This window comes from Ceratotherium simum, chromosome 1, assembly GCF_057802395.1.
Source record: "Ceratotherium simum simum isolate JZ-2026a chromosome 1, ASM5780239v1, whole genome shotgun sequence".
In the NCBI taxonomy this organism is placed as follows: Eukaryota; Metazoa; Chordata; class Mammalia; order Perissodactyla; family Rhinocerotidae; genus Ceratotherium; species Ceratotherium simum.
In genome coordinates this window covers 39812218-39834966 of record NC_141900.1, presented here as the reverse complement: position 1 = coordinate 39834966, position 22749 = coordinate 39812218, and the positions used below count along the sequence as shown (strand labels likewise).

The 22749-nt window shown below is 41.0% G+C and overlaps 1 protein-coding gene across 1 annotated transcript in view; it reads left to right on the top strand.

Annotated features, from left to right (window-relative positions):
* LOC101387277 (serum paraoxonase/arylesterase 1) overlaps positions 1–21109 on the top strand; it is a 30577-nt gene extending 9468 nt beyond the window's left edge. Inside the window, exons 5-9 of the mRNA XM_087422439.1 lie at positions 2466–2592; positions 5799–5999; positions 7329–7410; positions 17985–18113; positions 20687–21109. Of these exons, the coding sequence (XP_087278565.1) occupies positions 2466–2592; positions 5799–5999; positions 7329–7410; positions 17985–18113; positions 20687–20845 (698 nt within the window). The 3' untranslated portion in view covers positions 20846–21109. The remainder of the gene's footprint in view (positions 1–2465; positions 2593–5798; positions 6000–7328; positions 7411–17984; positions 18114–20686) is intronic.
* The last annotated feature ends 1640 nt before the right edge of the window (positions 21110–22749 follow it).

Sequence of the window (22749 nt, the reverse complement as noted above, 5' to 3'; positions counted from 1 at the left end):
AAGTGGTAAAAATGTAAGGCGAGGGTGAGAACCACGTCTGTACCTATGGCCTCCTCCTCCTCATCAGCCCGTCCCTCCTTCAGGCCTTCTTCCAGGCTTTCCCCATTGTGGACAGCTAGAATTGCTGCCTTCAACGTCATCAGCAACGTCCTCATTAACTAACTCTCCCTCTCTTCCAACTCTCCCTCTCCTCCTCTCCTGCCTGCCTCCCCTCCTCCCCTTGGCTATCCTTCCTTCCTTCCTTTCTCTCCTCCCCCTTCCTTCCCATCTCTCCCCTCCTTCCTTTCTCCACCTCATTTTACGTTCTTGACCACTTTCTCCTTCCAGTCGGTCACTCCTCCCTGATGGTCCAGTACACTTCTCTGTCCTCGTTCTGATCCTACTGCAGGGTTTCTCCCCCTGCTCATCACTGTGTCACTCATTTCGAATTCCCTGAGCATTCTCCAAAGGGGAGTTCCCCACAGGACTGACCTTTTGCTTCCTTTTTATTTTCTCCATTTCAGAAACTTCAACTATGTCACAACTATAACTGCACCTGCTTTCTCAGAGAACACTCCCAAATGTGGAGTATTCTTTTTTTTGTCTTTTTAATAAGCTCTTGAGTTCCATTCCTTCAGCTTATTAGATACTTCTATTTGGGTTCCTCTCCTATAACCACTTTAAACTCAAAATGTCAGAAAACGATTTTCCATCCTTTTATCTTCGTTTCTTCACCTCTATTCCGTATGACTTCCCTTCTTTTATACATATATATATGTGTGTGTGTGTATATATATATAAATTCCCTTTCAGTGTTCTCTCCACCCATGTATCAACATTATATTTTCTTTTGAAGACATTTCTAAGTGCAAAGAAATATAATGTTGGGTGTATGTACACATTTAAAAATAAAAATGGGGTAATATTACATAAATACTACACAAACCTTTCTTTAAATTGCTTTTGTGTTAAACACTACATCATGGACTCCTTTCTATGACAGTGCGTTTGGAGCTACTTTGCAATGGCTGCTTAGCATTCAGTTGTGTGGGAGTACCGTAATATAGTTCATCTCTTGATGGATATTCAGTCTGTTCCCACCTTTATGCTCCTTGCAAACAATGCCAAAATAAACATTCCTGTACATATATCTTCTGTGAATATTTCCTTAGGATAAATTGCTAAAGGTACAATATGCTGCACAAACACGAATCCAGGTTTTGATCCTCACTTATGTTTGATTTCCAACTCCCTCATTCCTTAGCCATCATCAGGGGTTTTTGATACTTCCTGTCAAATGCCTCTCATATCCTGTCCTGCCTTTTCTTGTCAATGCCATCCTCCTGGTCCAGTCCTTTCTCTCCACACGTCTAGATTACTGCTGTAGCCTCAGGTCATGTTACTCCTTGGCTCAAAGCCCCCAGTGAGTAAACCCTGGATCCTTATCCTAAGCCCTAACAAGACTGGCCTTGGCTCCCTACCCCGATGGCTTCAGCTCTCCCACTCTTTCTTGCACTCACTCTCCTCCAACCACAACCTCACTATCAAGTGAATGTGCCAAGGAAACTCCCTGCCTCAGGCCCTTTGCACACTCTCTTCCCTCAGCCTGGAATGCTCTTTCCTCAGATGGTTACAAGTTAGGTCTCTTATTTCATTTAGGTCTCTGCTTTAATATCGTTTCATCAGAGAGAACTTCTCTGTCTCCCATGAAGAAAACATCATTCCTTTCCATCCCTCTATTCCATTTTATTTTCCCTTTGTATCACTTAACACCAACTCAAATAAATTAAACACTTGTGTGTTGAATGGACTTAATGATGAGCCTCTTAGCTGGCTTCTCTGTTCAAATCTCTTCAGTTCAACCTACTAAACTTTGCATTGTTTTCCTTTAAACACCAATTTGGTCAAGTCAAAGTCTTCTAGAGACTTACTGCTTCTTAAGGCCAAGACTACAATCTAACTTCACTTGCCGTCACACCTTCTTGACCACTTACACTGGCCTCTTTCAAGTCCCCAAGTCCCACTGACTCACGGAAGCTGCTTCCCTTTATACTGTCTCTCAGGCGTTCATCTTATGGAATTCATGATCTCACACTGTGTAAATTATAGCTGAGCACACCTTCTCACATTGGTATTTCCCACCTCTTTTATCTCTTTTATCTCAACTCTGCGTCTCCCTGAGACCATTTGCAATAGAAAATTTAACAAGCTCTTTCAAGTTTTAGTGTCAAGCACCGCTCCTTCTTAAGTTGAGGAGTTTTTCCCCCTGTGGAGTTTGGAGTTTTAGAGACTGTCACTCGTTCTTCCGTTAGCCATTTTTCTTTGGAGCAATCGCAAATGTTTCTCTCTACAAAGAGATGAAAATATTCCATCTGCCTGACACTCTAAGTCCTAGTTGGAGGTGGGTTGAAATTGCTTTTTGGAGACAGGACTGACAGCTGAGAGCTCAGTTAATGTTTCAATTTTTGTTTTTAATCTCTTCTCAGATGATACTGTGTACCTGCTGGTGGTGAACCATCCGGATTTGAAGTCCACAGTTGAGTTGTTTCAATTTCAAGAAGAAGAAAAATCACTTTTGCATCTGAAAACCATCAGACACAAACTTCTGCCTAAGTACTGAGATAGATCATGTTTGCATTTTCCTTGAACACCAGTGGATGGATAATCCACTTTTAGTTGTTCCTGTTGGCCTGTGGGTCAGGGGGATAATGGCTCCTTTCTAACCATCACAAACTCCTCCTAATGTTCTTCTGCAGAAACTTCTGAGGACTCAAGTCCCTCAGAGAAGATCCATCTATTCTCCCCTCATTTCCCCCGCTGGCTAGATGCTGGCTTATGGCTCCTGCCTTCAGAATGTCTGTCTGAGCTTTATCAAGAAAAAACTCTACTTTTCTCCAAAACCAGACTTAGTATTTCAAACACAAACCAGTTTCATAGATGAATTCCACATCTTGAGCTTATTTATTTGTTATTTATTTTCATAAAAAATAGAATCTTAGATGTTTCTATTAATTAGAAATTCATCCCTAGAGGACATCTGAAATCTGGTGCCTCTAAGACCTCCCTGTCCTGCCTCTACTGCTGTTTGGTTGCACACAATTTATGAAATAGCAGATCTGTAGTAACACTCAGCTCCATGCTAGGCCTCTTGATGATATCACATGTGAAGAAAGAAAACACCCAGGGATCCCTGATCCCTGTCAACCCAACACAAAGTCAATTTTCTGGCTTTCCTCAGGATTTGGTTTATGAGGCTAGTGATAGATTTAGGACAATAATCTGACACTATCTTCCCAACAATTTTTATCCTCTAATCATTATGATTTTCTAGAATTCCAACGTCTATTTGAATAATTTACGTACAGCATGCAAACGCCCCAATATTTGTAAATCTAGATTTCTTTTGAACCCTGTGTTATTTACATGCAGGTACCTAGCAAAGCGCCTGGCACGTACGTAGTGTGCGCTCAGAGGGCCCCTTCCTCTCCTTTCCTACCTGGTGGTTTTGAAGATGAGGAACTGAGACTGGAAAGAAATTGAGTTGCTGGGTGAAGGTCAATCAACCCAGTAGTAGCCGAGTAGGAACTCTGGCCCAGGGCTGCTTCTTCATCTTTGGGATGAGTGACTGTTTAGAGAGCCGCTTTTGATGGGAGAGTTTATTCACACATTTATTCCACAAATATATTTTGGAAAGAGAATGAGAACACTGAGTGTCTGGAGAATGTTTCAAATACCAAGATCTAAATGAGGGAAAAGTATGTAGAATGGAGAAGCTGGGCTAGTGATAATAATAGTTATAACAACTACTTAATGAGGTTTGACTGTAGGTTAGGTGCTGCAATAACCAATTTAAACAGATTATTCTATTAACTTTTTACAAATATCCTCTTAATTAGGTTTTATTATTATACCATTTTGGATTAAAAAAAATTTGAGACCTGGAGTAGTTAACTTGCCCCAGATGACACCACCAGTAAATGGTTGAGCTGGGATTTTAATCCTGGTAGCATGAGCCTGGAGCTGATGCTCTGAGCTACTATGAAATAGTGAAAACTTATTTTATTTGTGTCATCATTTAATCTTGGAAATCTCAGATATGTCCAATTTCTCAGGGTTAGAGTATATTTTTCTGGGTCAATTGCAAAAATATTGGTCTTTGGCAATATAGAACCAAACTGAAAATAACCATAGTGCCATAATTAATTAAAATTCTGCTCTCAATGCATACACTAGCCACATATACTTTCTGCTTTGTATTTGATGGTTGTTTATATGATTGTTTATAGCGTTAATATTGGAATTACTAAATCTATTATAATTGAAGCATGTTGTTATTGATGATAACACAATGGTCATTTTGGTCATTTACTAGATACCAGGCATGGTGCCAAGGTCTTTGCATTCATTCCTGGAGTGTATTCTCACCCTAACCTTTCAAGGTATAGAGAGGAAACTGAGGCTCACAATTTAGTGACATGCTGTGGCCCCACAGACAACAGCAAGCAACGTCAGAATTCAAATGAAGCCCATCAGATTTCAAAGCTATTACTCTAAACTCTTTCTTTCTGCTCCTTTTTTTTTTTTTGAAAATTAGGCAATTCATTGTACAGCATACTAAGTGTGAAAATTTACTTTTAAAAAAGAGAGAGAGAGAAAAACCAGCTTGCAAAGTTATGCCTGGAGCCTGTACAGACGAATCCTAAATTCCTTGACCTTTTTTCTCATGTGGTAATAGTGGCTCCCACTGACTGCGGGCCTAGTGAGTGGCAGCTCCTGCAGAGCACGCAACAGACATCACTTCGTTGTCATTCCACTGCAACCCCACAAATTAAGATTCGACCTTAGCCTCACAGTAATGAGTTGCATGACTGGGGAAAATCATTTAATCTCTCTTTACAGATGAGAAAACTGAGGCTCTGTGTGCTTATCCAACTCACCCAGGAACCCAGAGCTGCATCAGAGCTGATGTGCTGGCTGTTATGCCCTCACATGAGAGCTGAGATCATTCTCTCCCGGATGATGGCCCAGGGGAACTTCTGTCACCTCAATCAGCAAAGAATGACTCACTTATGTGCTCGATGTTGTACCTGTTAAAGTAGAAAAATAGACTCATATATCTTAGATTTTCAGTAACATAGAATCAAAATCAGAAAGAAAAAAGGCCATAGCATCCTATTTCTGAGTATTCTCGTCCATGAGCAGTTTACTCAGTTTAGAATCATGAAACTTCAAGGCCGGAAGCGACCTTTAAGCTGAAAGATAGACCAGTCCGTCTCATCCTCCTTTTACAGATAAGGAAACTGAGGCCCTGACATGAAATAGCTGACTTTCCCTAAATCACACAGCTAATAGTAGCAGAGCTTTAACTAAGATGCGAGTCTCAAGATTGCCAGCGTTTTTTCCACTGCCTGATGGTAACTTGGACTGTTTAATATGAGCATAAATAAATTTTGCCCTGATAATGATTCCTAGCCTAATTTAGTGTCTACTGAATTTAGTATATCTACACACACACATGCAGGCACACACACACACACACACACACACCCCATAGCACTATTTTTAAAAAATAATTAATAGGACTTTTACGTTATATTGCTGTAATAACCTCTTAGGGTTTCTTAGAGTAATTATTGTCTTTGTAGATTGTATAGATGGGGCTGACTTCATATTAATTCTGTGCCATAACAGCTAGAGTGAAGGCTCCATCTCACATCTTAATTTTAGGACTAGACATTAGTGAACAGCAGTGCATAACTCTCCAATGTACAATACCCTCATAGACCTGTATATATCACATATGTGTGTTTGTATTGCAGCGTGAATGATATTGTCGCCGTGGGACCTGAACACTTCTATGCCACAAATGATCACTATTTTGTTGACCCCTACTTGAAATCCTGGGAAGTATATTTGGGTTTAGCATGGTCATATGTTGTTTACTATAGTCCAAATGATGTTCAAGTGGTGGCAGACGGATTTGATTTTGCTAATGGAATCAACATTTCACCTGATGGCAAGTATGTGAACTCTAAAATGTCATGCATTTCCCCAGATTCTCATAAGATCTCTTTAGAACATATTCCTTTTCTAAATAATGTGATACATTTTAACATGTTCTCCTAGTAAGAAGAAATTAGGAAAAATGTAAAATGTCTTAATTTTCCACGGGGTAAAATTTATCAAATCAAAATTTTCTATTTTATGCGGGTATATTTATTTAATTTCTTTTTTGGTGAAAAAAAGTACATTTCAAGAGGGTGAATAAATGTTTAGTATTACTAAATAATACTGTGATAAACATTTAGTATTACTAAATAGCTTTGCTTTGAGGGAATATTTTTGAGTATATAATGAGATTAGCAGTATTAGGCATATATATATATCTGTAGTGCTAGTTTGTGATAAGATAAAGAGCTTGCACCAAAATGTAAATCAAGGCACACTTCCTTCATCAAGAGTGTGTTACTACAGGGGAAAAATAAGTCAATTTAAGCAGCGTGCTTAATGATGTGGCTGATTTACATTACTATCTGCTAGCAGCCCTGAAACAAACAATTCACAGAGCAGCATTGGTCTGGGGACCACACTTCGGGTAGCATTGGTCTATATATAAAATCTGTGTTTCCATCCATCTATACCCTTCCTCATCTTATATCACCAAGGATTTCAGAGGGTTAGTAACATATTTACAGAAAGCAACATGGACAGCTTTCAATTATTCATGTTATCTCCTGATCTTCAAAAATAGCAGATAATCAAGCAGTCATTTCTCTCTTTGTTCTGGGATGCATTGTGCATAGACTGAGCACGGATCTTCACGATGAGTGTGGTGTTGCTCTGTGTGCAGAGTACTAAATCCACAGGGTCAAGACCACACTCAGGGTAGGAGGCGAGGAAGATTTCTCTCAGATCCAGGCCAAGCATCTTGTCTTCTCTCATACTTTCTCTGGCCTAAAACAAGAGGCTGTTTGTCAAAGGGCTTTCCTGCAGCCTGCCTGAGAGAACTCACGGATCCCCTGAAATGCAGAACCTGGGGCTTGCCACTATACTGACAACCAAGAGAAGCACTGGAATGCTTTTGCTCCCAGACATTAAGGGCTGGTGTATGGGCTAAGTTCTGTCCCTATCGATTAGGGCCAGCTATTTAGAAATAACTTTTCAGAGATTAAAACTCCTTACTACACTGTAAACTCATTGAGTTCTTTCAGAGTTTGGTGTTCTTTGAGATGGGTTCCATTTTCCAGTCTCTAAGCAAAGTTCTTCCCTAGGAAGTTATTACGACTTCGTGGTAACCTTTTGAATCACATTTCTTCAAGCACTCTGATGTGGCTCTTTCTTCTTTGAAGGTATGTCTATGTAGCTGAATTGCTGGCTCATAAGATTCATGTGTATGAAAAGCAAGCTAATTGGACTTTAACTCCATTGAAGGTAAGACGTATTAACACTATAAGTTTGCAGAATGATAATTAGATTCTAATTGATTTGTGAAATTAAAAGTGAGGAAAAAAAGATTGTCTAATTGGAGAAGGTGAGAACCAATTTTTCACTCCTTTGTTAAGAGTCATCAGCATCGTATGTGTTTGTTGTTCATTTTCGCTCAGCTGCAGGGTGGGAAGCAGCAGACCACACATCTCACCTATGAAACTCGGATTCTTTCTGCTCTAGTGAATTTTTTTTATTGGTGTCATAATAGTTTATAACATTGTGAGATTCCAATTGTACATTATTATTTGTCAGTCACCATGTAAAGGCGACCCTTCACCCCTCGTGCCCACCCCCTACTCCCTTCCCCCTGGTAAACACCAAACTGTTCTCTCTGTCCGTGTGTTAGTTTATATTCCACATATGCGAGAGGTCATACAATGTTTGTCTTTCTCTGTCTGGCTTATTTCACTTAACCTAATATCCTCCAGGTCCATCCATGTTGCTGCAAATGGGATGATTTTGTCTTTTTATGGCTGAGTAGTATTCCATTGTATATGTATACCACATCTTCTTTATCCAATCATCTGTTGATGGACACTTGGGTTGCTTCCACATCTTCGCTATAGTGAATAATGCTTCAATGAACATAGGGGTGCATAAGCCTCTTTGGATTGTTGATTTCAAGTTCTTTGGATAAATACCCAGAGTTGGGATAGCTGGATCATAAGGTATTTCTATGTTTAATTTTTTGAGGAATCTCCATACTGTTTTCCATAGAGGCTGCACCAGTTTGCAATCCCACCAGCAGTGAATGAGGGTTCCCTTTTCTCCACATCCTCTCCAACATTTGTTATTTTTTGTCTTGGTGATTATATCCATTTGCACAGGTGTAAGGTGATACCTTAGTGTAGTTTCGATTTGCATTTCCCTGATGATTAGTGATGTTGAACACTTTTCATGTGCCTATTGGCCATCTGTATATCTTCCTTGGAAAAATGTCTGTTCATATCCTCTGCTCATTTTTTGATCGGGTTATTGTTTTTTTGTTGTTCAGATGTGTGAGTTCTTTATTTATTATGGAGATTAACCCCTTGTCAGATATATGGTTTGTAAATATTTTCTCCCAGCTGATGGGTTGTCTTTTCATTTTGATCCTGGTTTCATTTGCCTTGCAGAAGCTCTTTAGTCTGATGAAATCCCACTTGTTTATTTTTTCTTTTGTTTCCCTTGTCCGAGTAGACATGGAATTCGAGAAGATCCCTTTATGACCAATGACAAATAGTGTACTGCCTACATTTTCTTCCAGGAGTTTTATAGTTTCAGGTCTCACCTTCAGCTCTTTGATCCGTTTTGAGTTAACTTTTGTGTATGGGGAAAGTAGATGGTCTACTTTCATTCTTTTGCAAGTGGCTGTCCAGTTTTCCCAACACAATTTATTGAAGAGATTTTCCTTTCTCCATTGTATGTTCTTTGCTCTTTTGTTGAAGATTAGCTGTCCGTATACGTGTGGTTTTATTTCTGGGGTTTCAATTCTGTTCCATTGATCTATGTGTCTGTTTTTGTACCAGTACCACGCTGTTTTGATTACTATCACTTTGTAGTATGTTTTGAAGTCAGGGATTGCGATGCCTCCAGCTTTCTTCTTTTTTCTCAGTATTGCTTTAGCTATTCAGGGTCTTTTGTTGCCCCATATGAATTTTAGGATTGTTTGTTCTATTACCGTGAAGAACGTCATTGGGATTCTGATTGGGATTGCATTGACTCAGTAGATTGTTTTAGGTAGTATAGACATTTTAACTATGTTTATTCTTCCAATCCATGTGCATGGGATATCTTTCCATTTCTTTATGTCATCATCGATTTCTTGCAATAATGTCTTATAATTTTCATTGTATAGGTTTTTCACCTCCTTGGTTAAACTTATTCCTAGATATTTTATTCTTCTTGTTGCTATTGTAAATGGGATTGTATTCTTGAGTTCTCTTTTTGTTAGTTCATTGTTAGATATAGAAATGCAACGGATTTTTGTAAGTTGATTTTGTACCCTGCAACTTGACTGTAGTTGTTGATTATTTCTAATAGTTTTCTGATGGATTCTTTAGGGTTTTCTATATATAAAGTCATGTCATCTGCAAACAGCGAGAATTTCACTTCTTCATTGCCTATTTGGATTCCTGTTATTCCTTTTACTTGCCTAATTGCTCTGGCCAGAACTTCCAACACTATGTTGAATAACAGTGGCGAGAGTAGGCACCCTTGTCTTGTTCCTGTTCTCAGAGGGATGACTTTCAGTTTTTCCCCGTTGAGTATGATGTTGGCTGTGTGTTTGTTATACGTGGCCTTTATCATGTTTAGGTACTTTCTTTCTATACCCATTTTATTGAGAGTTTTTATCATAAATGGATGTTTGATCTTGTCAAATGCTTTCTTTGCATCTATTGAGATGATCACGTGGTTTTTATTCCTTGTTTTGTTAATGTGGTGCATCACATTGATTGATTTGCAGATGTTAAACCATCCCTGTGTCCCTGGTATAAATCCCACTTGATTGTGGTGTATGATCTTCCTAATGTATTGCCGTACTCGGTTTGCCAATATTTTGTTGAGGATTTTTACATCTATGTTCATGAGCAATATTAGCCTGTAATTTTCCTTCTTTGTATTTTCCTTGTCTGGCTTTGGTATCAGGGTGATGTTGGCCTCATAGAATATGTTAGGAAGTGTTCCATCTTCCTCCATTTTTTGGAATAGTTTGAGAAGGATAGATATTAGATCTTCTTTGAATGTTTGGTAAAATCCTCCAGAGAAGCCATCTGGTCCTGGACTTTTATTTTTTGGGAGGTTTTTGATTACTGTTTCAATCTCTTGTGATTGGTTTATTCAGGTTTTCCCTTTCTTCTTGATTAAATTTTGGAAGGTTTTATGAGTCTAAGGATTTATCCATTTCTTCTAGGTTGTCCAATTTGTTGGAATATAGTTTTTCATAGTATTCTCTTATAATCCTTTGTATTTCTGTGGTATCCATTGTGATTTCTCCTCTTTCATTTCTAATTTTATTTATTTGAGCCTTCTCTCTTTCTTTCTTGGTGAGTCTGACTAAGGGTTTGTCAATTTTGTTTATCTTCTCAAAGAACCAGCTTTTTGTTTCATTGATCCTTTCTATTGTTTTTTTCAATTTCATTTATTTCTGCTCCAATTTTTATTATTTCCCTCCTTCTTCTGACTTTGGGCTCTGTTTGTTCTTTTTCTAGTTCTGTTAGGTGTAGTTTAAGATTGCTTATTTGGGATTTTTCTTGTTTGTTAAGGTGGGCCTGTATTGCTATGAATTTCCCTCTCAGGATCACTTTTGCTGCATCCCATATGAGGTGGTATGGTGTGTTTTCATTTTCATTTGTCGCCAGATATTCTTTGATTTCTCCTTTAATTTCTTCAATGATCCATTGGTTGTTCAGTAGCATGTTGTTTAGTCTCCACATCTTTGTCACTTTCCCAGCTTTTTTCTTGTAATTGATTTCTAGTTTTGTAGCATTATGGCCGGAAAAGATGCTTGTTATGATTTCCATTTTAAATTTATAGAGGTTCGCCTTGTTTCCCAACATATGATCTATCCTTGAGAATGTTCCATGTGCGCTTGAGAAGAATGTGTAATCTGTTCTTTTTGGATGGAGTGCTCTATATATATCTATTAAATCCATCTCATCTAGTTTTTCATTTAAGTCCACTATTTCCTTATTGACTTTCTCTCTGGATGGTCTATCCATTGATGTAAGTGGGGTGTTAAGGTCCCCTAATATTATTGTGTTGTTGTTGATATCTCCTTTTAGGTTTGTTAATAGTTGCTTTACGTACTTTGGTGCTCCTGTCTTGGGTGCATATATATTTATAAGTATTATGTCTTCTTGGTGGAGTGTCCCTTTTCTCATTATATATTGCCCCTCTTTGCTCTCTCTCATTGCCTTTTTTATCTTGAAGTCTACTTTGTCTGATATAAGTACGGCAACACGTGCTTTCTTTTGTTTGCCATTAGCTTGAAGTATCGTCTTCCATCCCTTCACTCTGAGCTTGTGTTTGTCTTTAGAGCTGAGGTGTGTTTCCTGGAGGCAGCAAATTGTTGGGTCTTGTTTTTTAATCCATCCAACCACTCTGTGTCTTTTGATTACGAATTCAATCCATTTACATTAAGAGTGATTATTGATATATGAGGGCTTAATGCTGCCATTTCATCTCTTGTTTTTCAGTTGTTATGTATTTCCCTTGTTTCTCTTCCCATGTATTTTGGACTGTTAATTCAGTTTGGTGGCTCTCTATGATGGTTTTCTCAGTTTTCTCTTTATTTATCACTTGTGTCTTTGTTCTGATTTTTTGTTGAGTGGTTACTGTGTGGTTTGTATAAAAGATCTCGTAGAAGAGATAGTCCATTCCCTGATAGCCTCTTGTTCCCTTAGTCTAAGCAGGTTTCATTCCTTTCCTCTTCCCCTTCTAAGTTGTTGTTGTCACAACTTATTGCATTGTGTTTTGTGAATTTTGGTTAAAATGAAGTGATAATATTTATTTTTGATGTTTTCTTTTTTTTAATATTTAGAGTTATAATCAAGTGTTTGCTAATCTGTTCTGATAGAGAGTTGCAATTTCTGATTTTGTCTGCCTATTTATCTGCTTGTTCAAGGCTTTGTAAACCCTTTCTTTTTTTTTTTCAGGTATGAGGGCTTTCTTGATCAAATCTTGTAGGGGGTGTGGTCTTGTGCCAATGAACTCCCTCAGCTTTTGTTTATCTGGGAAAATTTTTATTTCTCTATCATATCTGAAGGATATTTTCATGAGATATAGTATTCTTGGCTGAAAGTTTTTTCTTTCAAAATTTTGAATTTATCATTCCACTCTCTCCTAGCCTGTAAGGTTTCTGCTGAAAAATCCACTGAAAGCCTGATAGGGCTTCCTTTATAGGTTATTCTCTTCTGCCTTGCTGCCCTTAATATTTTTTCTTTATCGTTGACTTTTGCCAGCTTTACTAATATCTGCCTTGGAGAAGGTCTTTTTACATTGATGTAATTAGGAGTCCTGTTGGCGTCTTTTACATGTAATTCCAGCTCCGTCTCCAGGTGTGGGAAGTTCTCAGTTATTATTTCTTTGAACAAGCTCTCTGCTCCTTTTTCCCTCTCTTGTCCCTCTGGAATACCTGTAAGCCTTATGTTGCATTTCCTAATTGAGTCAGATATTTCTTGGAGAATTTCTTCATTTCTTTTTAGTCTAAGTTCTCTCTCCTCCTCCATCTGAAGCATTTCTGTGTTCCTATCCTCCAGATTGCTAATTTTATCCTCCGTATTATCAGCCCAGTTGTTTAAGGACTCCAGATTTTTCTTTATCTCATTCATTGTGTTTTTCATCTCTAACAATTCTGTTTGGTTTTTCTTTATAGTTTTGATCTCTTTTGTGAAGAATTCCCTGTGTTCAGTAATTTGGTTCCTGATTTCGTTGAACTGTCTTTCAGAATTCTCTTGTAGCTCATTGAGTTTTCTTATGATGGCTGTCTTGAATTTTTTTTCCTTTAGATCATAGATTTCCATGCCTTCAGGATTGGTTTCTGAGTGTCTGTCTTTTTACTTTTGGTCTGAAGTATTAATAAATTTCTTTATACCATTTGATGGAGTGGATTTGTGCCGGCGCATAGTGATAGTTGCTGGATGCAGGTTCCACCTGCTGCCACTTGGTGGGGGGCGGGGAGGCAGGAGCTGTGTAATCTGAGCCCACTGCTGTGATCCCTGTCAACTGTGCCTGTCCAAGCCTGGGTCACTCCTTGGGATCACAGTGGCCCTGTGGGGTCTCCCACCGAATGGGAAAGTAGTCACGTGGAGGGCTCAGGGATACTGCTGCCTGCTCCCACAGACCCCAGGGATTGTGCTCCCTGCTTCCGGGCCACAGAGGTACTATGGGTGTTCATGGCAGCCGAGAGCTTGTTTACCAGGACTGGGATCTCAGCCACCCTCTGCTCCTAGTTCGCACAAGCCGTTGTGCTTGGTGGGCAGGACTTCCCTTCTGGGACCAAGCCAGCCACTCCCTGAGACTGGGTGGGATTCTGGATTCTCCCACCAGATGAGAGAGTGATCATGCAAGGGCTGGGAGCCACTGTCACCTGCTCTCACAGTCCCACTGAGACACGCTTCCCCACTTTGGGGCCGCAGCAGTACTATGTGTTTTCACCGCAGCAGGGAGCTTGATCACCTGAGTGGCAGCTCAGCTACCCTTTGCTCCTAGGTAGCACTGGCCTTTGTGCTTGGCAAGCGGATCTTCCCCACTGGGTCCAAGCCTGTGCCGCTCTCTGTGGGCTGCATGGCCCTGAGGGCTCCCCTACTAGATGGGTAAGTGATCATACGGGGGGCTCAGGGCCACGGTTACCTGTTACCACAGTCATGCTGAGGCACGCTCTCACCCCTCACGGCAGTGCTATGATTGCTCCAGCTGGGAAAGTAGTCCCATACATGCGCTGGGCTGCCTGGGGTCCAGATGGTGCTCACCTATGTCCACCACCTCTTCCCTCAGAGGGGTGGTAATCCATCTACCTTCAGATACACAGCTGCTCGAGTCTCTCAGGCATCCTGGTGTGCTCTGTGGGTATTCTCCGCTGATCGATGAATGTCCTTTTAGTTGTAATTCAAAGAGGGAGAGACACAAGGAACAGCTCACTCTGCCATGTTGCTAACGTCACTGCTCTAGTGACTTTTAAGCTTAGCATTATGTTCCTACATCTGTCCATCCTCCCTTCCTCCTTCCGTCCCTCCCTCTCTCCCTCCCCTCCCCACCTTTCTCCCTCCCTTTCTTTTTTTCCTCCACTTTGATGGAACATGGAAATAGCCTCAACTTGTGTTTAACAAGGCAGTGCTCTCCACAATATTTATAAAGCCCAAGTACTCACAATGGCCGCTGTGTGTGTGGTAGCCCATCCCTTTGTGCCTTTATCTCCAACCCTTGCCCCCTGCTGAGCCTCTTTTGTGTGTGTGTGTTCCTGGAGCTCCCCAGGCCTGGCCCTGCCTCAGGGTGGGGCACTTGTTCCCTCTGCTGGGTCATCTTCCTCCACATCTCCTCTTCCTCCACATCTCCATGGCTCTCCTTCATATGCTTCCAGATTTTACTAAAATGTCACTTCAAGGAGGCCTTTCCTGGCTATCTAGTCTAACTTGCAATTCTGCCCCCTCCACACACACAAACACACACATACACACACACACACACATTTCCTATCTCCTTTATGGCTTTATTTTCCCTTCAGCATTCATTACTAACATACTATACATTTTATATATCCTCTCTATTCTCTGCCTGTCCCACTAGACTGTGGACCCCACAAGGACAGGTTTTATTCCATTTGTTCCTGGAAGAGTTCCTAACACCTAGTAGGCACTCAGCAATTACTTGTTAAATTAATATGATGGGGCCAGGTATGCTGCAGGGTTGCATCTTCTACCCCCACCAATTCTGATCTGGTCTGAAAGTTTGGGTCAAAAGAGGTAAAAACACAAAGTCAAGGAAAGAGAAAGTAAGAGCAAAGTGGAGCATTATGAAAGTAGCCCCCTGCCCCTGACAAACAGCAAGACATTGCGTTTCTGCCATTACCGCCCACAGCGGGAAGCACGGTCACCAGGCACTGTGTGACTGTGCCCATCAGCACATCCACGGTCCTGTCATGGGGGCTTCACTCAGAGAAAATTAGCTTGAAGCAACATCAAATGTAACATCATGTTTGCCATTAAAAATCATTGGCAGGGCTAGTTTGGTACTACCTGAAGTAAAATTGATTTTCACACACTCATACTGGTTAAGGGAATAAAAACTAACTGTGGTTGTAACAATAGGGACTTCTGTAAATTGAAAGTTAAAGACTTTTATAAGAATAGAACCCAGGGCCGGCCCCGTGGCTTAGCAGTTAAGCGCACGCGCTCCGCTACTGGCGGCCCAGGCTTCAGATCCCGGGCACACACCAACACACCGCTTCTCCGGCCATGCTGAGGCCGAGTCCTACATACAGTAACTAGAAGTATGTGCAACTGTGACATACAACTATCCACTGGAGCTTTGGAGAAAAAAAGGAGGAGGATTGGCAATAGATGTTAGCTCAGAGCTGGTCTTCCTCAGGAAAAAGAGGAGGATTAGCACGGATGTTAACTCAGGGCTGATCTTCCTCACACAAAAAATAAAAAATAAAAAAAATAAAAGGGTGAATTAAAAAAAAAAAAAAAGAATAGAACCCAATCCAATATACTTTCAGCACAGAATGATGAAGATGCTGCTCCAGCCAAGGCAAGATTGAGGGCAGGGCTTGTTTCAGGTTTGGCTCCCATTTGGGCAACAAATCATGCCCATCTCGTGACATAGCAGGTCAGTGGAGACTACAGCCGCGACTGTAATGTTATTCTTTCTTTTGAAGGATCATGTTATTAAGTCCAGTTAATTAATACACGGAGTGCCAAGAAATTTGATAAACTAGCTGCGACTGATCTTAGAACTTGCGATGAGATGCGGATGGGTTTATGTCCTGTCAAAGTGTAGTATATACATACAACGGAATACTATTCAGCCTTAAAATGGAATGAAATACTAATACATGTTACAAAGAGAAGGAACTTTGAGGACATTATGCTATGTGAAATAAGCTAGACACGAAAGGACAAATATTGTATAATTCCACTTAGATGAGGTACCTAGAATAGGCAAATTCCTAGACAGTGAAATAGAGGTTACCAGCGGTTGGGGGAGGGAGGATTGGGGAGCTATTGGGTACAGAGCTTCTGTCTGGGATGACGGAAATTTCTGGAAATGAATAGTGGTGATGGTGACACAACATTGTGAATGTACTTAATGCCACTGAACTGTACACTTAAATATGGTTAAAATAACAAATTTCATGTTATGCGTATTTTACCACAATAAAAATAATTCTTTCCTCCAAAAAAAAGAGGTTTCAAGACAGTCAAGTGTTAGTCTAACTTCAATGAGTTCCAGTTCTCCAAAAATTGGGATACTTGTTAACAGAGGATACAATTTTTCTCAGAGAATAATTGATTACGGTTCCTTAACCAAGGAATGTCAAGTTTTCCCCTTGGCTTGTGGAAGCATGAGATGTGGTCCACATGTGCGTTGTGGTGAGTCAGTATTGCTAGGAATTATGGGTTTGCAAGGCAAGAGGGAAATGCCCATCCAGCATGGGCTCCCTGCTGGACTCCAGCTCTTCCTTGGCAGGAGCCAGGTCTGCAGCTAACCCCGCACTCTGCAGGTGCCAGCTTCTTGCAGAGCACTTGGTAGGAGCTCAGTATTTGTGTGTGGAACGAATGAGATACCAGGCTTCTCTGTCCTTCTCCCACTCTCACCCCCGACTCTCATCTCTGCAGGCTTTTGTCTGCTTTGGAATTCACCAATTGGCTATCACCTCTTGCAAAGATAATAGCAGAGCCCTGAGACAAACGTTTTCCTCATCTCGAGAAGTTAATGTATGAGCCAAGGATGTCAGACACTGCGATAGATGGGGCTGTGGGGATGGAGAAGGCCTGGAGCTGATTTTGGCCAGAGGATGTTTGCTCAGCTGCCTCCTTTGGCCAACCTTGCCTGTGTCCAGGGTAAGAATGAGTGATGGCTCTGCATGACGGCAAAAAGGAAGCTCTGCCACAATGCTCGAGCCCTCTAGTCCCTTCACAGACACGTGGGGATAGCTCTCATTTTGAGTAGGACGCACAGGGCAGCGTTGGCGCACTGCAGCTGCCTGTGCATGCTCTGGCCTTTGCAACGAGCCACCCCCAGTTATTACAGGGTCTCTGGATGCTGGGTATGCTGGCCTCTGTTTCAGGTACACGGTAGATATTGTTTCTCCAACTGAGAGTTAGCGGTAGACAAATAGATGCGATTTCTCCCCGATATAAGGCAGCCAAGGTGATGAATGGTGGAATTAAGAATCATTGGTATTATTTATGATCCTGGAACAAAGCCTCGACAGCAATCTGTGCAGTCATCTCACGCTTGCAACTTATGTTTAGAAAATACGCAGCAGAAGAACAGGGAGCTGAATAACCTCAGGAAACCAAAGAAGAAACTGTTCCTCAACTTCAAGGCAAAAATCAGACCCCAGGTGATCATTTCTCCTTTGGCTGCACAGCCTATGATTAGCCACTAGAGGAGAGCCTACGTTTCATCGATGCTCTCATCACAAGTGAATCTACACGTCCTGGTTGTTTTCTGAATGCCTATAAAAATATCATCTGCACATGCCATTTTAGAAGGAACTGTTTTATGCTGCACTCAAAACTTGTTTTTCCTTCAGTTTTAGGTTCATGCACAGATGTTAGTCCAATTAATTTCATCTAACTTTTTACAGTCTTTCTGGCTTTCTATACCTTCCCCTCCCTCATCTGTCCTAGAAACTGATAAAATACTAGCATAGATGGAAAGCTAGATGAATTCCCTGAGTGCTATTGAAATGGGACAGAATTGTGGTGACCAAGGCCAAGACGGTCGTTTGCCCTGATGTTGCTCCATCACCTCTCAAATTTTTTCACTTTCTGCCCTTCCTTCTCTCCTTGGTTTTAATCTGGAAGTCCCTGGACTTGAACACACTCGTGGATAACATATCTGTGGACCCTGTGACAGGGGACCTTTGGATTGGATGCCATCCCAATGGCATGAAAATCTTCTCCTATGACTCGGCGAATCCTCCTGCATCAGAGGTTGGTTTGAAAAATGAATCAGATCAGTTACCTTATTCCCAGCTGTTTTTCAGTTGAAAGCATAAATCTCAATTATATGTGCAATTGAAAGGGGGGAGATGGACAGATGATCCTAATGATCAGATATCAAAAGGAATTTGATTTGGGAGGCCTTGTAGTCAGAGTGTAGGCAGGACACAGGTGGTAAACTGGGTAGTTTGAGGGGATTTAATAAGGGCCCTATATACAAAGGTGTGGGCAGAGCGGAAAGAAACCAAGAGGGGATAATGCAGTACCCCAGGGATGGCAAGGGGGACAGGAAATGGCTCCAGAAGCCAGACAAGAAGAGAGCTCTGTGTGGAGAGGGTCCTCTGAGAGGAACCTGGCGTCTGCTTGAGGGATACAGCCAGCCACCAGTGACTCCACCTGGAGGAAATACCCCACCTCCCTCTCAGTGCTCCCATCCCCCCGCTGCTGCTGCTCCTTGATGGACCCTAACTGGGAGCTGGAGGGCAAGGGAGCCCTGAAAGTCGGCCTCTGTACCAGTCTGAGCAGAGTGGAGAGTGGGCCTGGAGGGCTGGGTTAGGATAGCCAGCACTCGACTGGGCTCCATATCTTTATCAATAGGGCGTTTCTCCAATTTGGGAATTCGTAATAGTTTAAAAAATAGAATGGCTCACACTGTTATGGTCTAATCACTTGTTTGCTACCTGCCTTCCTATTCAACTCCCTCTTCCTGTGTGTTAGTATATGCACACGTTAATGCCATGGACCAATCCAAAGCACAAATGGCCATCCTCTCTAAACCTTTCCCGAAGAATGGGAAGATAAATCACTTGCAGGAATTATTTGGCTTAAAGAACCTTTTCTTCCACGTTAGTTATAGTACCCAAAGACCCTATTTGCGTCCATGGTCTTTCTTCAGTGGACTATTTTGGCACTGCAAACAAGAATTTGAAACTCACTTTGCCATAGGCATTTGAATGTTTACTATGACTTATCTGGGTTTTCTTTGAGTTTTCAGTATGTACTAATTATACTTGTTATTTACATCAAATACACAATTTGGACCTAGTTTACTGCTATCTATTTTTTTTAAAGCTTCAAGGGTCAGTATCATTCCCCACCTCCACCAGAAAAAAACATTATTTTTTACTGAAGTCTGTGTCTCTTAGATAAAACAAAAATGTGCATTTGCAGTTACATTGTGGCCCTTCATACCCTTTCTCTCTAGGTTTTCAGGATAGTCGTGATTATGTTTAATGGCAAGCCTTTGTGCCTTTGCTAGTTTTTAGCTATTAGGATTGCTGTATGGTATGTTTAATAGAATTGAAGAAATGTATGCTATGGTGTGTTCACTGTTCAGCACAGAAAAATGTTAGATTCTAATTTGTTCTTGCTTGTTAGCTCATTTGGTGAACTTGGGTCGTTTGCTATAGCATAGACTTGGTTTGCTGTTCTGGAAAAAATACTCTTTTCTAATGATGGATCTGGGAAGGAATAGCAAAAAGTAATAACAACCCATTATCCAATGCACTGCCCCATAGTAGAGTGATTTACTTTATTAGAGGAAGGCTTACTTAAGCTAAGGTACACCATCAACTATTTCCCAGTAACTGACTCCTACTTGTTAATGCTACAGCAATTTCCTAACACATCTGTCTTTGGTGCCAGCTGTTTTAAAGAGGTCTTTTTAAATGTTCCCACTGACCCTTTAATATCCAGGCACTGGCCTTCCTAGTCTGCCATATTTGATGTTTTTGTATGTAGGTATCCTTTCTTCAAGTCATTGTATTTTATCCTAAAGCCTTAAGACTAATAGGAAGTTAGACTTAAAAGGGAACTTAGAGTTAATTCAGTCCCACTCATCTCATTCTGCCGATGAGAAACAAATGGTAGGGGGAAGATCCTAAACATGACCCTGGGCTCCTGCCTTACAGTGTGCTCTTTATAGTAGGATGAATCATATAAAATTGCCATTTCATCAGCAAAAATGGTCAAATATCGGCGATTACTACAGTCACCTTAACATATTGGTTGCTAATGATACAATCATATTCCTGCTCAACTAAATGAAGGAAACTGAACTTATAAAATCTTTTACTCTTAGAGTTGGGACCTTAAATTCAGAGTAATAGATGAGTGTGGTGTAGAGATATGTTCTTTATTGGGCAATACTCTTTTTTTGCCAGCATTTAAAAACCAAGAATTAAGTGTAAACATCCAAATTCCTAGCTTATCTGAAAATACACAAAACTGGCCTGAATTCCAGCATGGCAATAATTTGACTATTACTAACAACCCCTCTCCCCATTTACCATAGTCCCTTCTGCTCCCTAATGTCTCACAGGCAGGCTGTGCTACTCACTTATACTTCTTGCCTTGCCTCTATAGGCCTATGTGTCTCTACCTCTGTTAAAAATCACCTGATCAAACCTGTCATTTTGCCAATGAGGAAATAGGTGTCTTAGAGAGTAATTCTGGAGCAAAATAGGATTTACCTAAAGGCTTCTTATGGAGAAATGACCCCATGCTTAAAATTATGTCTTGAATGATTCTTAAAAAAATATTAATCTAATATTATTTTTTGATAGGTGCTCCGAATCCAGAACATTGTATCAGAACAACCCAAAGTCACAGTGGTTTATGCAGAAAATGGTACAGTGTTGCAAGGAAGTGCAGCTGCCTCTGTGTACAAGGGGAAACTGCTGATTGGCACTGTGTTCCACAAAGCTCTGTACTGTGAGCTCTAACAGGTCAATTTGCACCCCTGCCACGGAAGCTGTAAGCCCGTCATTTCAACTGCTTGCTACATCTAAGGGGCCGTGGGGATCTCATCTGAACCTGAATGTCGACCCTAAATTTGGACATCATGAGGGAGGAAAGTGCTGATTAACTGGGAACAGATAACGATGCATAAGGCTTTTCTGAGAGTACAATATCAAATCAATCTTGGAATACTTGAAAATATCACTTACCAATAAAAATCCTTTTCAATAAAATGGCGAAAATTGTCACGTCAGTTGTCAGGTCTCAAATAATTTAATTGTATGTGACCCCAAAAGTACTTTCCCTAAACCGTGTGTTCCCCGAGAGCACATGAGCTTATCGCTGCCTTGCCGGGTCTTGTTCAGACAACAGGAGAGCGGGATGACCTCAGTGTCATCAGAACTCCAGTTCTCACTCAGGGGCTCAGTTCACATGCCAGAAAACCAGATGTGCGCTAAAACGTTACCCCTCAACTCCAGGTGTGGCTGCCTAGCACAGCCGGTGGGCCCAGGAGCACAGTCATCTCCCTCACATTTCCCCTTCTATGTATGACTCTTCAGTAAATATAAACCTGAATTATCCCGACTTTCCTTTGACTCTTGCTTATTCAATTCTCTTCTAGCAATGGCACGTAGGAAAATCTTAAAATTCTTGGGAGTGTTGTCACATCTGAAAATTCTGAGTGTCTATTAGCTCAGCACAAATTGTACATTCTAGCTTCTTTGACCCAGTGAAAGGAGGTTTGTTCACGTTGATGACTGGATACAGAGTGAAGCCCATAACTGATTCAGGGAGAGCTAAGTGCCCCCAAAGCCAATATTGCTGTTGAGATGGTGGTTGTTTTTTTCTCTTCTCACTTCCTGTGGAGGCTAGAGGAAAACAATAGACAGGAAAACAAACAAAAAATAGGAGAGATCAACAACCTGTGGCTGTCTTCTGAGGGACATGACTAGGAAGAAAAGAAGGCTTTGTCTTTTCTCATAAAAGCTGGTATGGGAAGGTTACCTATCTTCACGTATTTGACTGTCTCCTTGGAAGATATGGCTTCCAGGCTGTCTTATTCTTTGGGATGCTAAGGCTGTCACGCTAGAAACAAAGTTTTTCTAAGGCACTTGCCATGATGAGGTCTGGCATTTGGGCAAAAATGTTTTGCTGAAAAATTGAGAATTGCCAACAGTGTAAGACCACCAACTTAAATAAACAGGAACATTTTATTTGGATCGAAAAACACTCTCCCGGGGCTGGCCCCGTGGCTTGGCAGTTAAGTTCTGCACGCTCCACTGCTGGCGGCCCAGGTTCGGATCCCGGGCGCGCACCGCCATACCGCTTCTCTGGCCATGCTGAGGCCGCGTCCCACATACAACAGCTAGAAGGCTGTGCAACTACGACATACAACTATCTACTGGGGCTTTGGGGGAAAAAATAAATAAATAAAATTAAAAAAAAAAAAGAAAAACACTTTCCTCACATCAGGATTAGAGATATTTGTGTCACGATTTCAGTGAGCATAATATCATGTAACCTATGAGTGCTTAATTATTCAGGGATGCTGTTCACAGCCCGTGAAGCTGGATTCTCTGAAGTATTGTTTCGAAACTATCAATGGCTATAGTGCTTAGGTTGAAAAAGCCCACATATTTCCTTTAAAAAGAATCGCTTGGTATCATCCATAAAATGACCACCCTCTGTTCTCTCTTGTTCTTGACAGAAGAAGCAAATTCTGCCAAAAGAAGAAAGCTATTCAGTTGACATAGCTTACTCTCAAGACCATTCAAAAAGGGACACACGCTTCCACTTGGTTAGGAATTTCAGAACACACTCCGGGGAAGAGAAAAACAGCTTCATTCATTATTCTGCGATGCTCACGTCTAAATTTTTGCACTGCCAA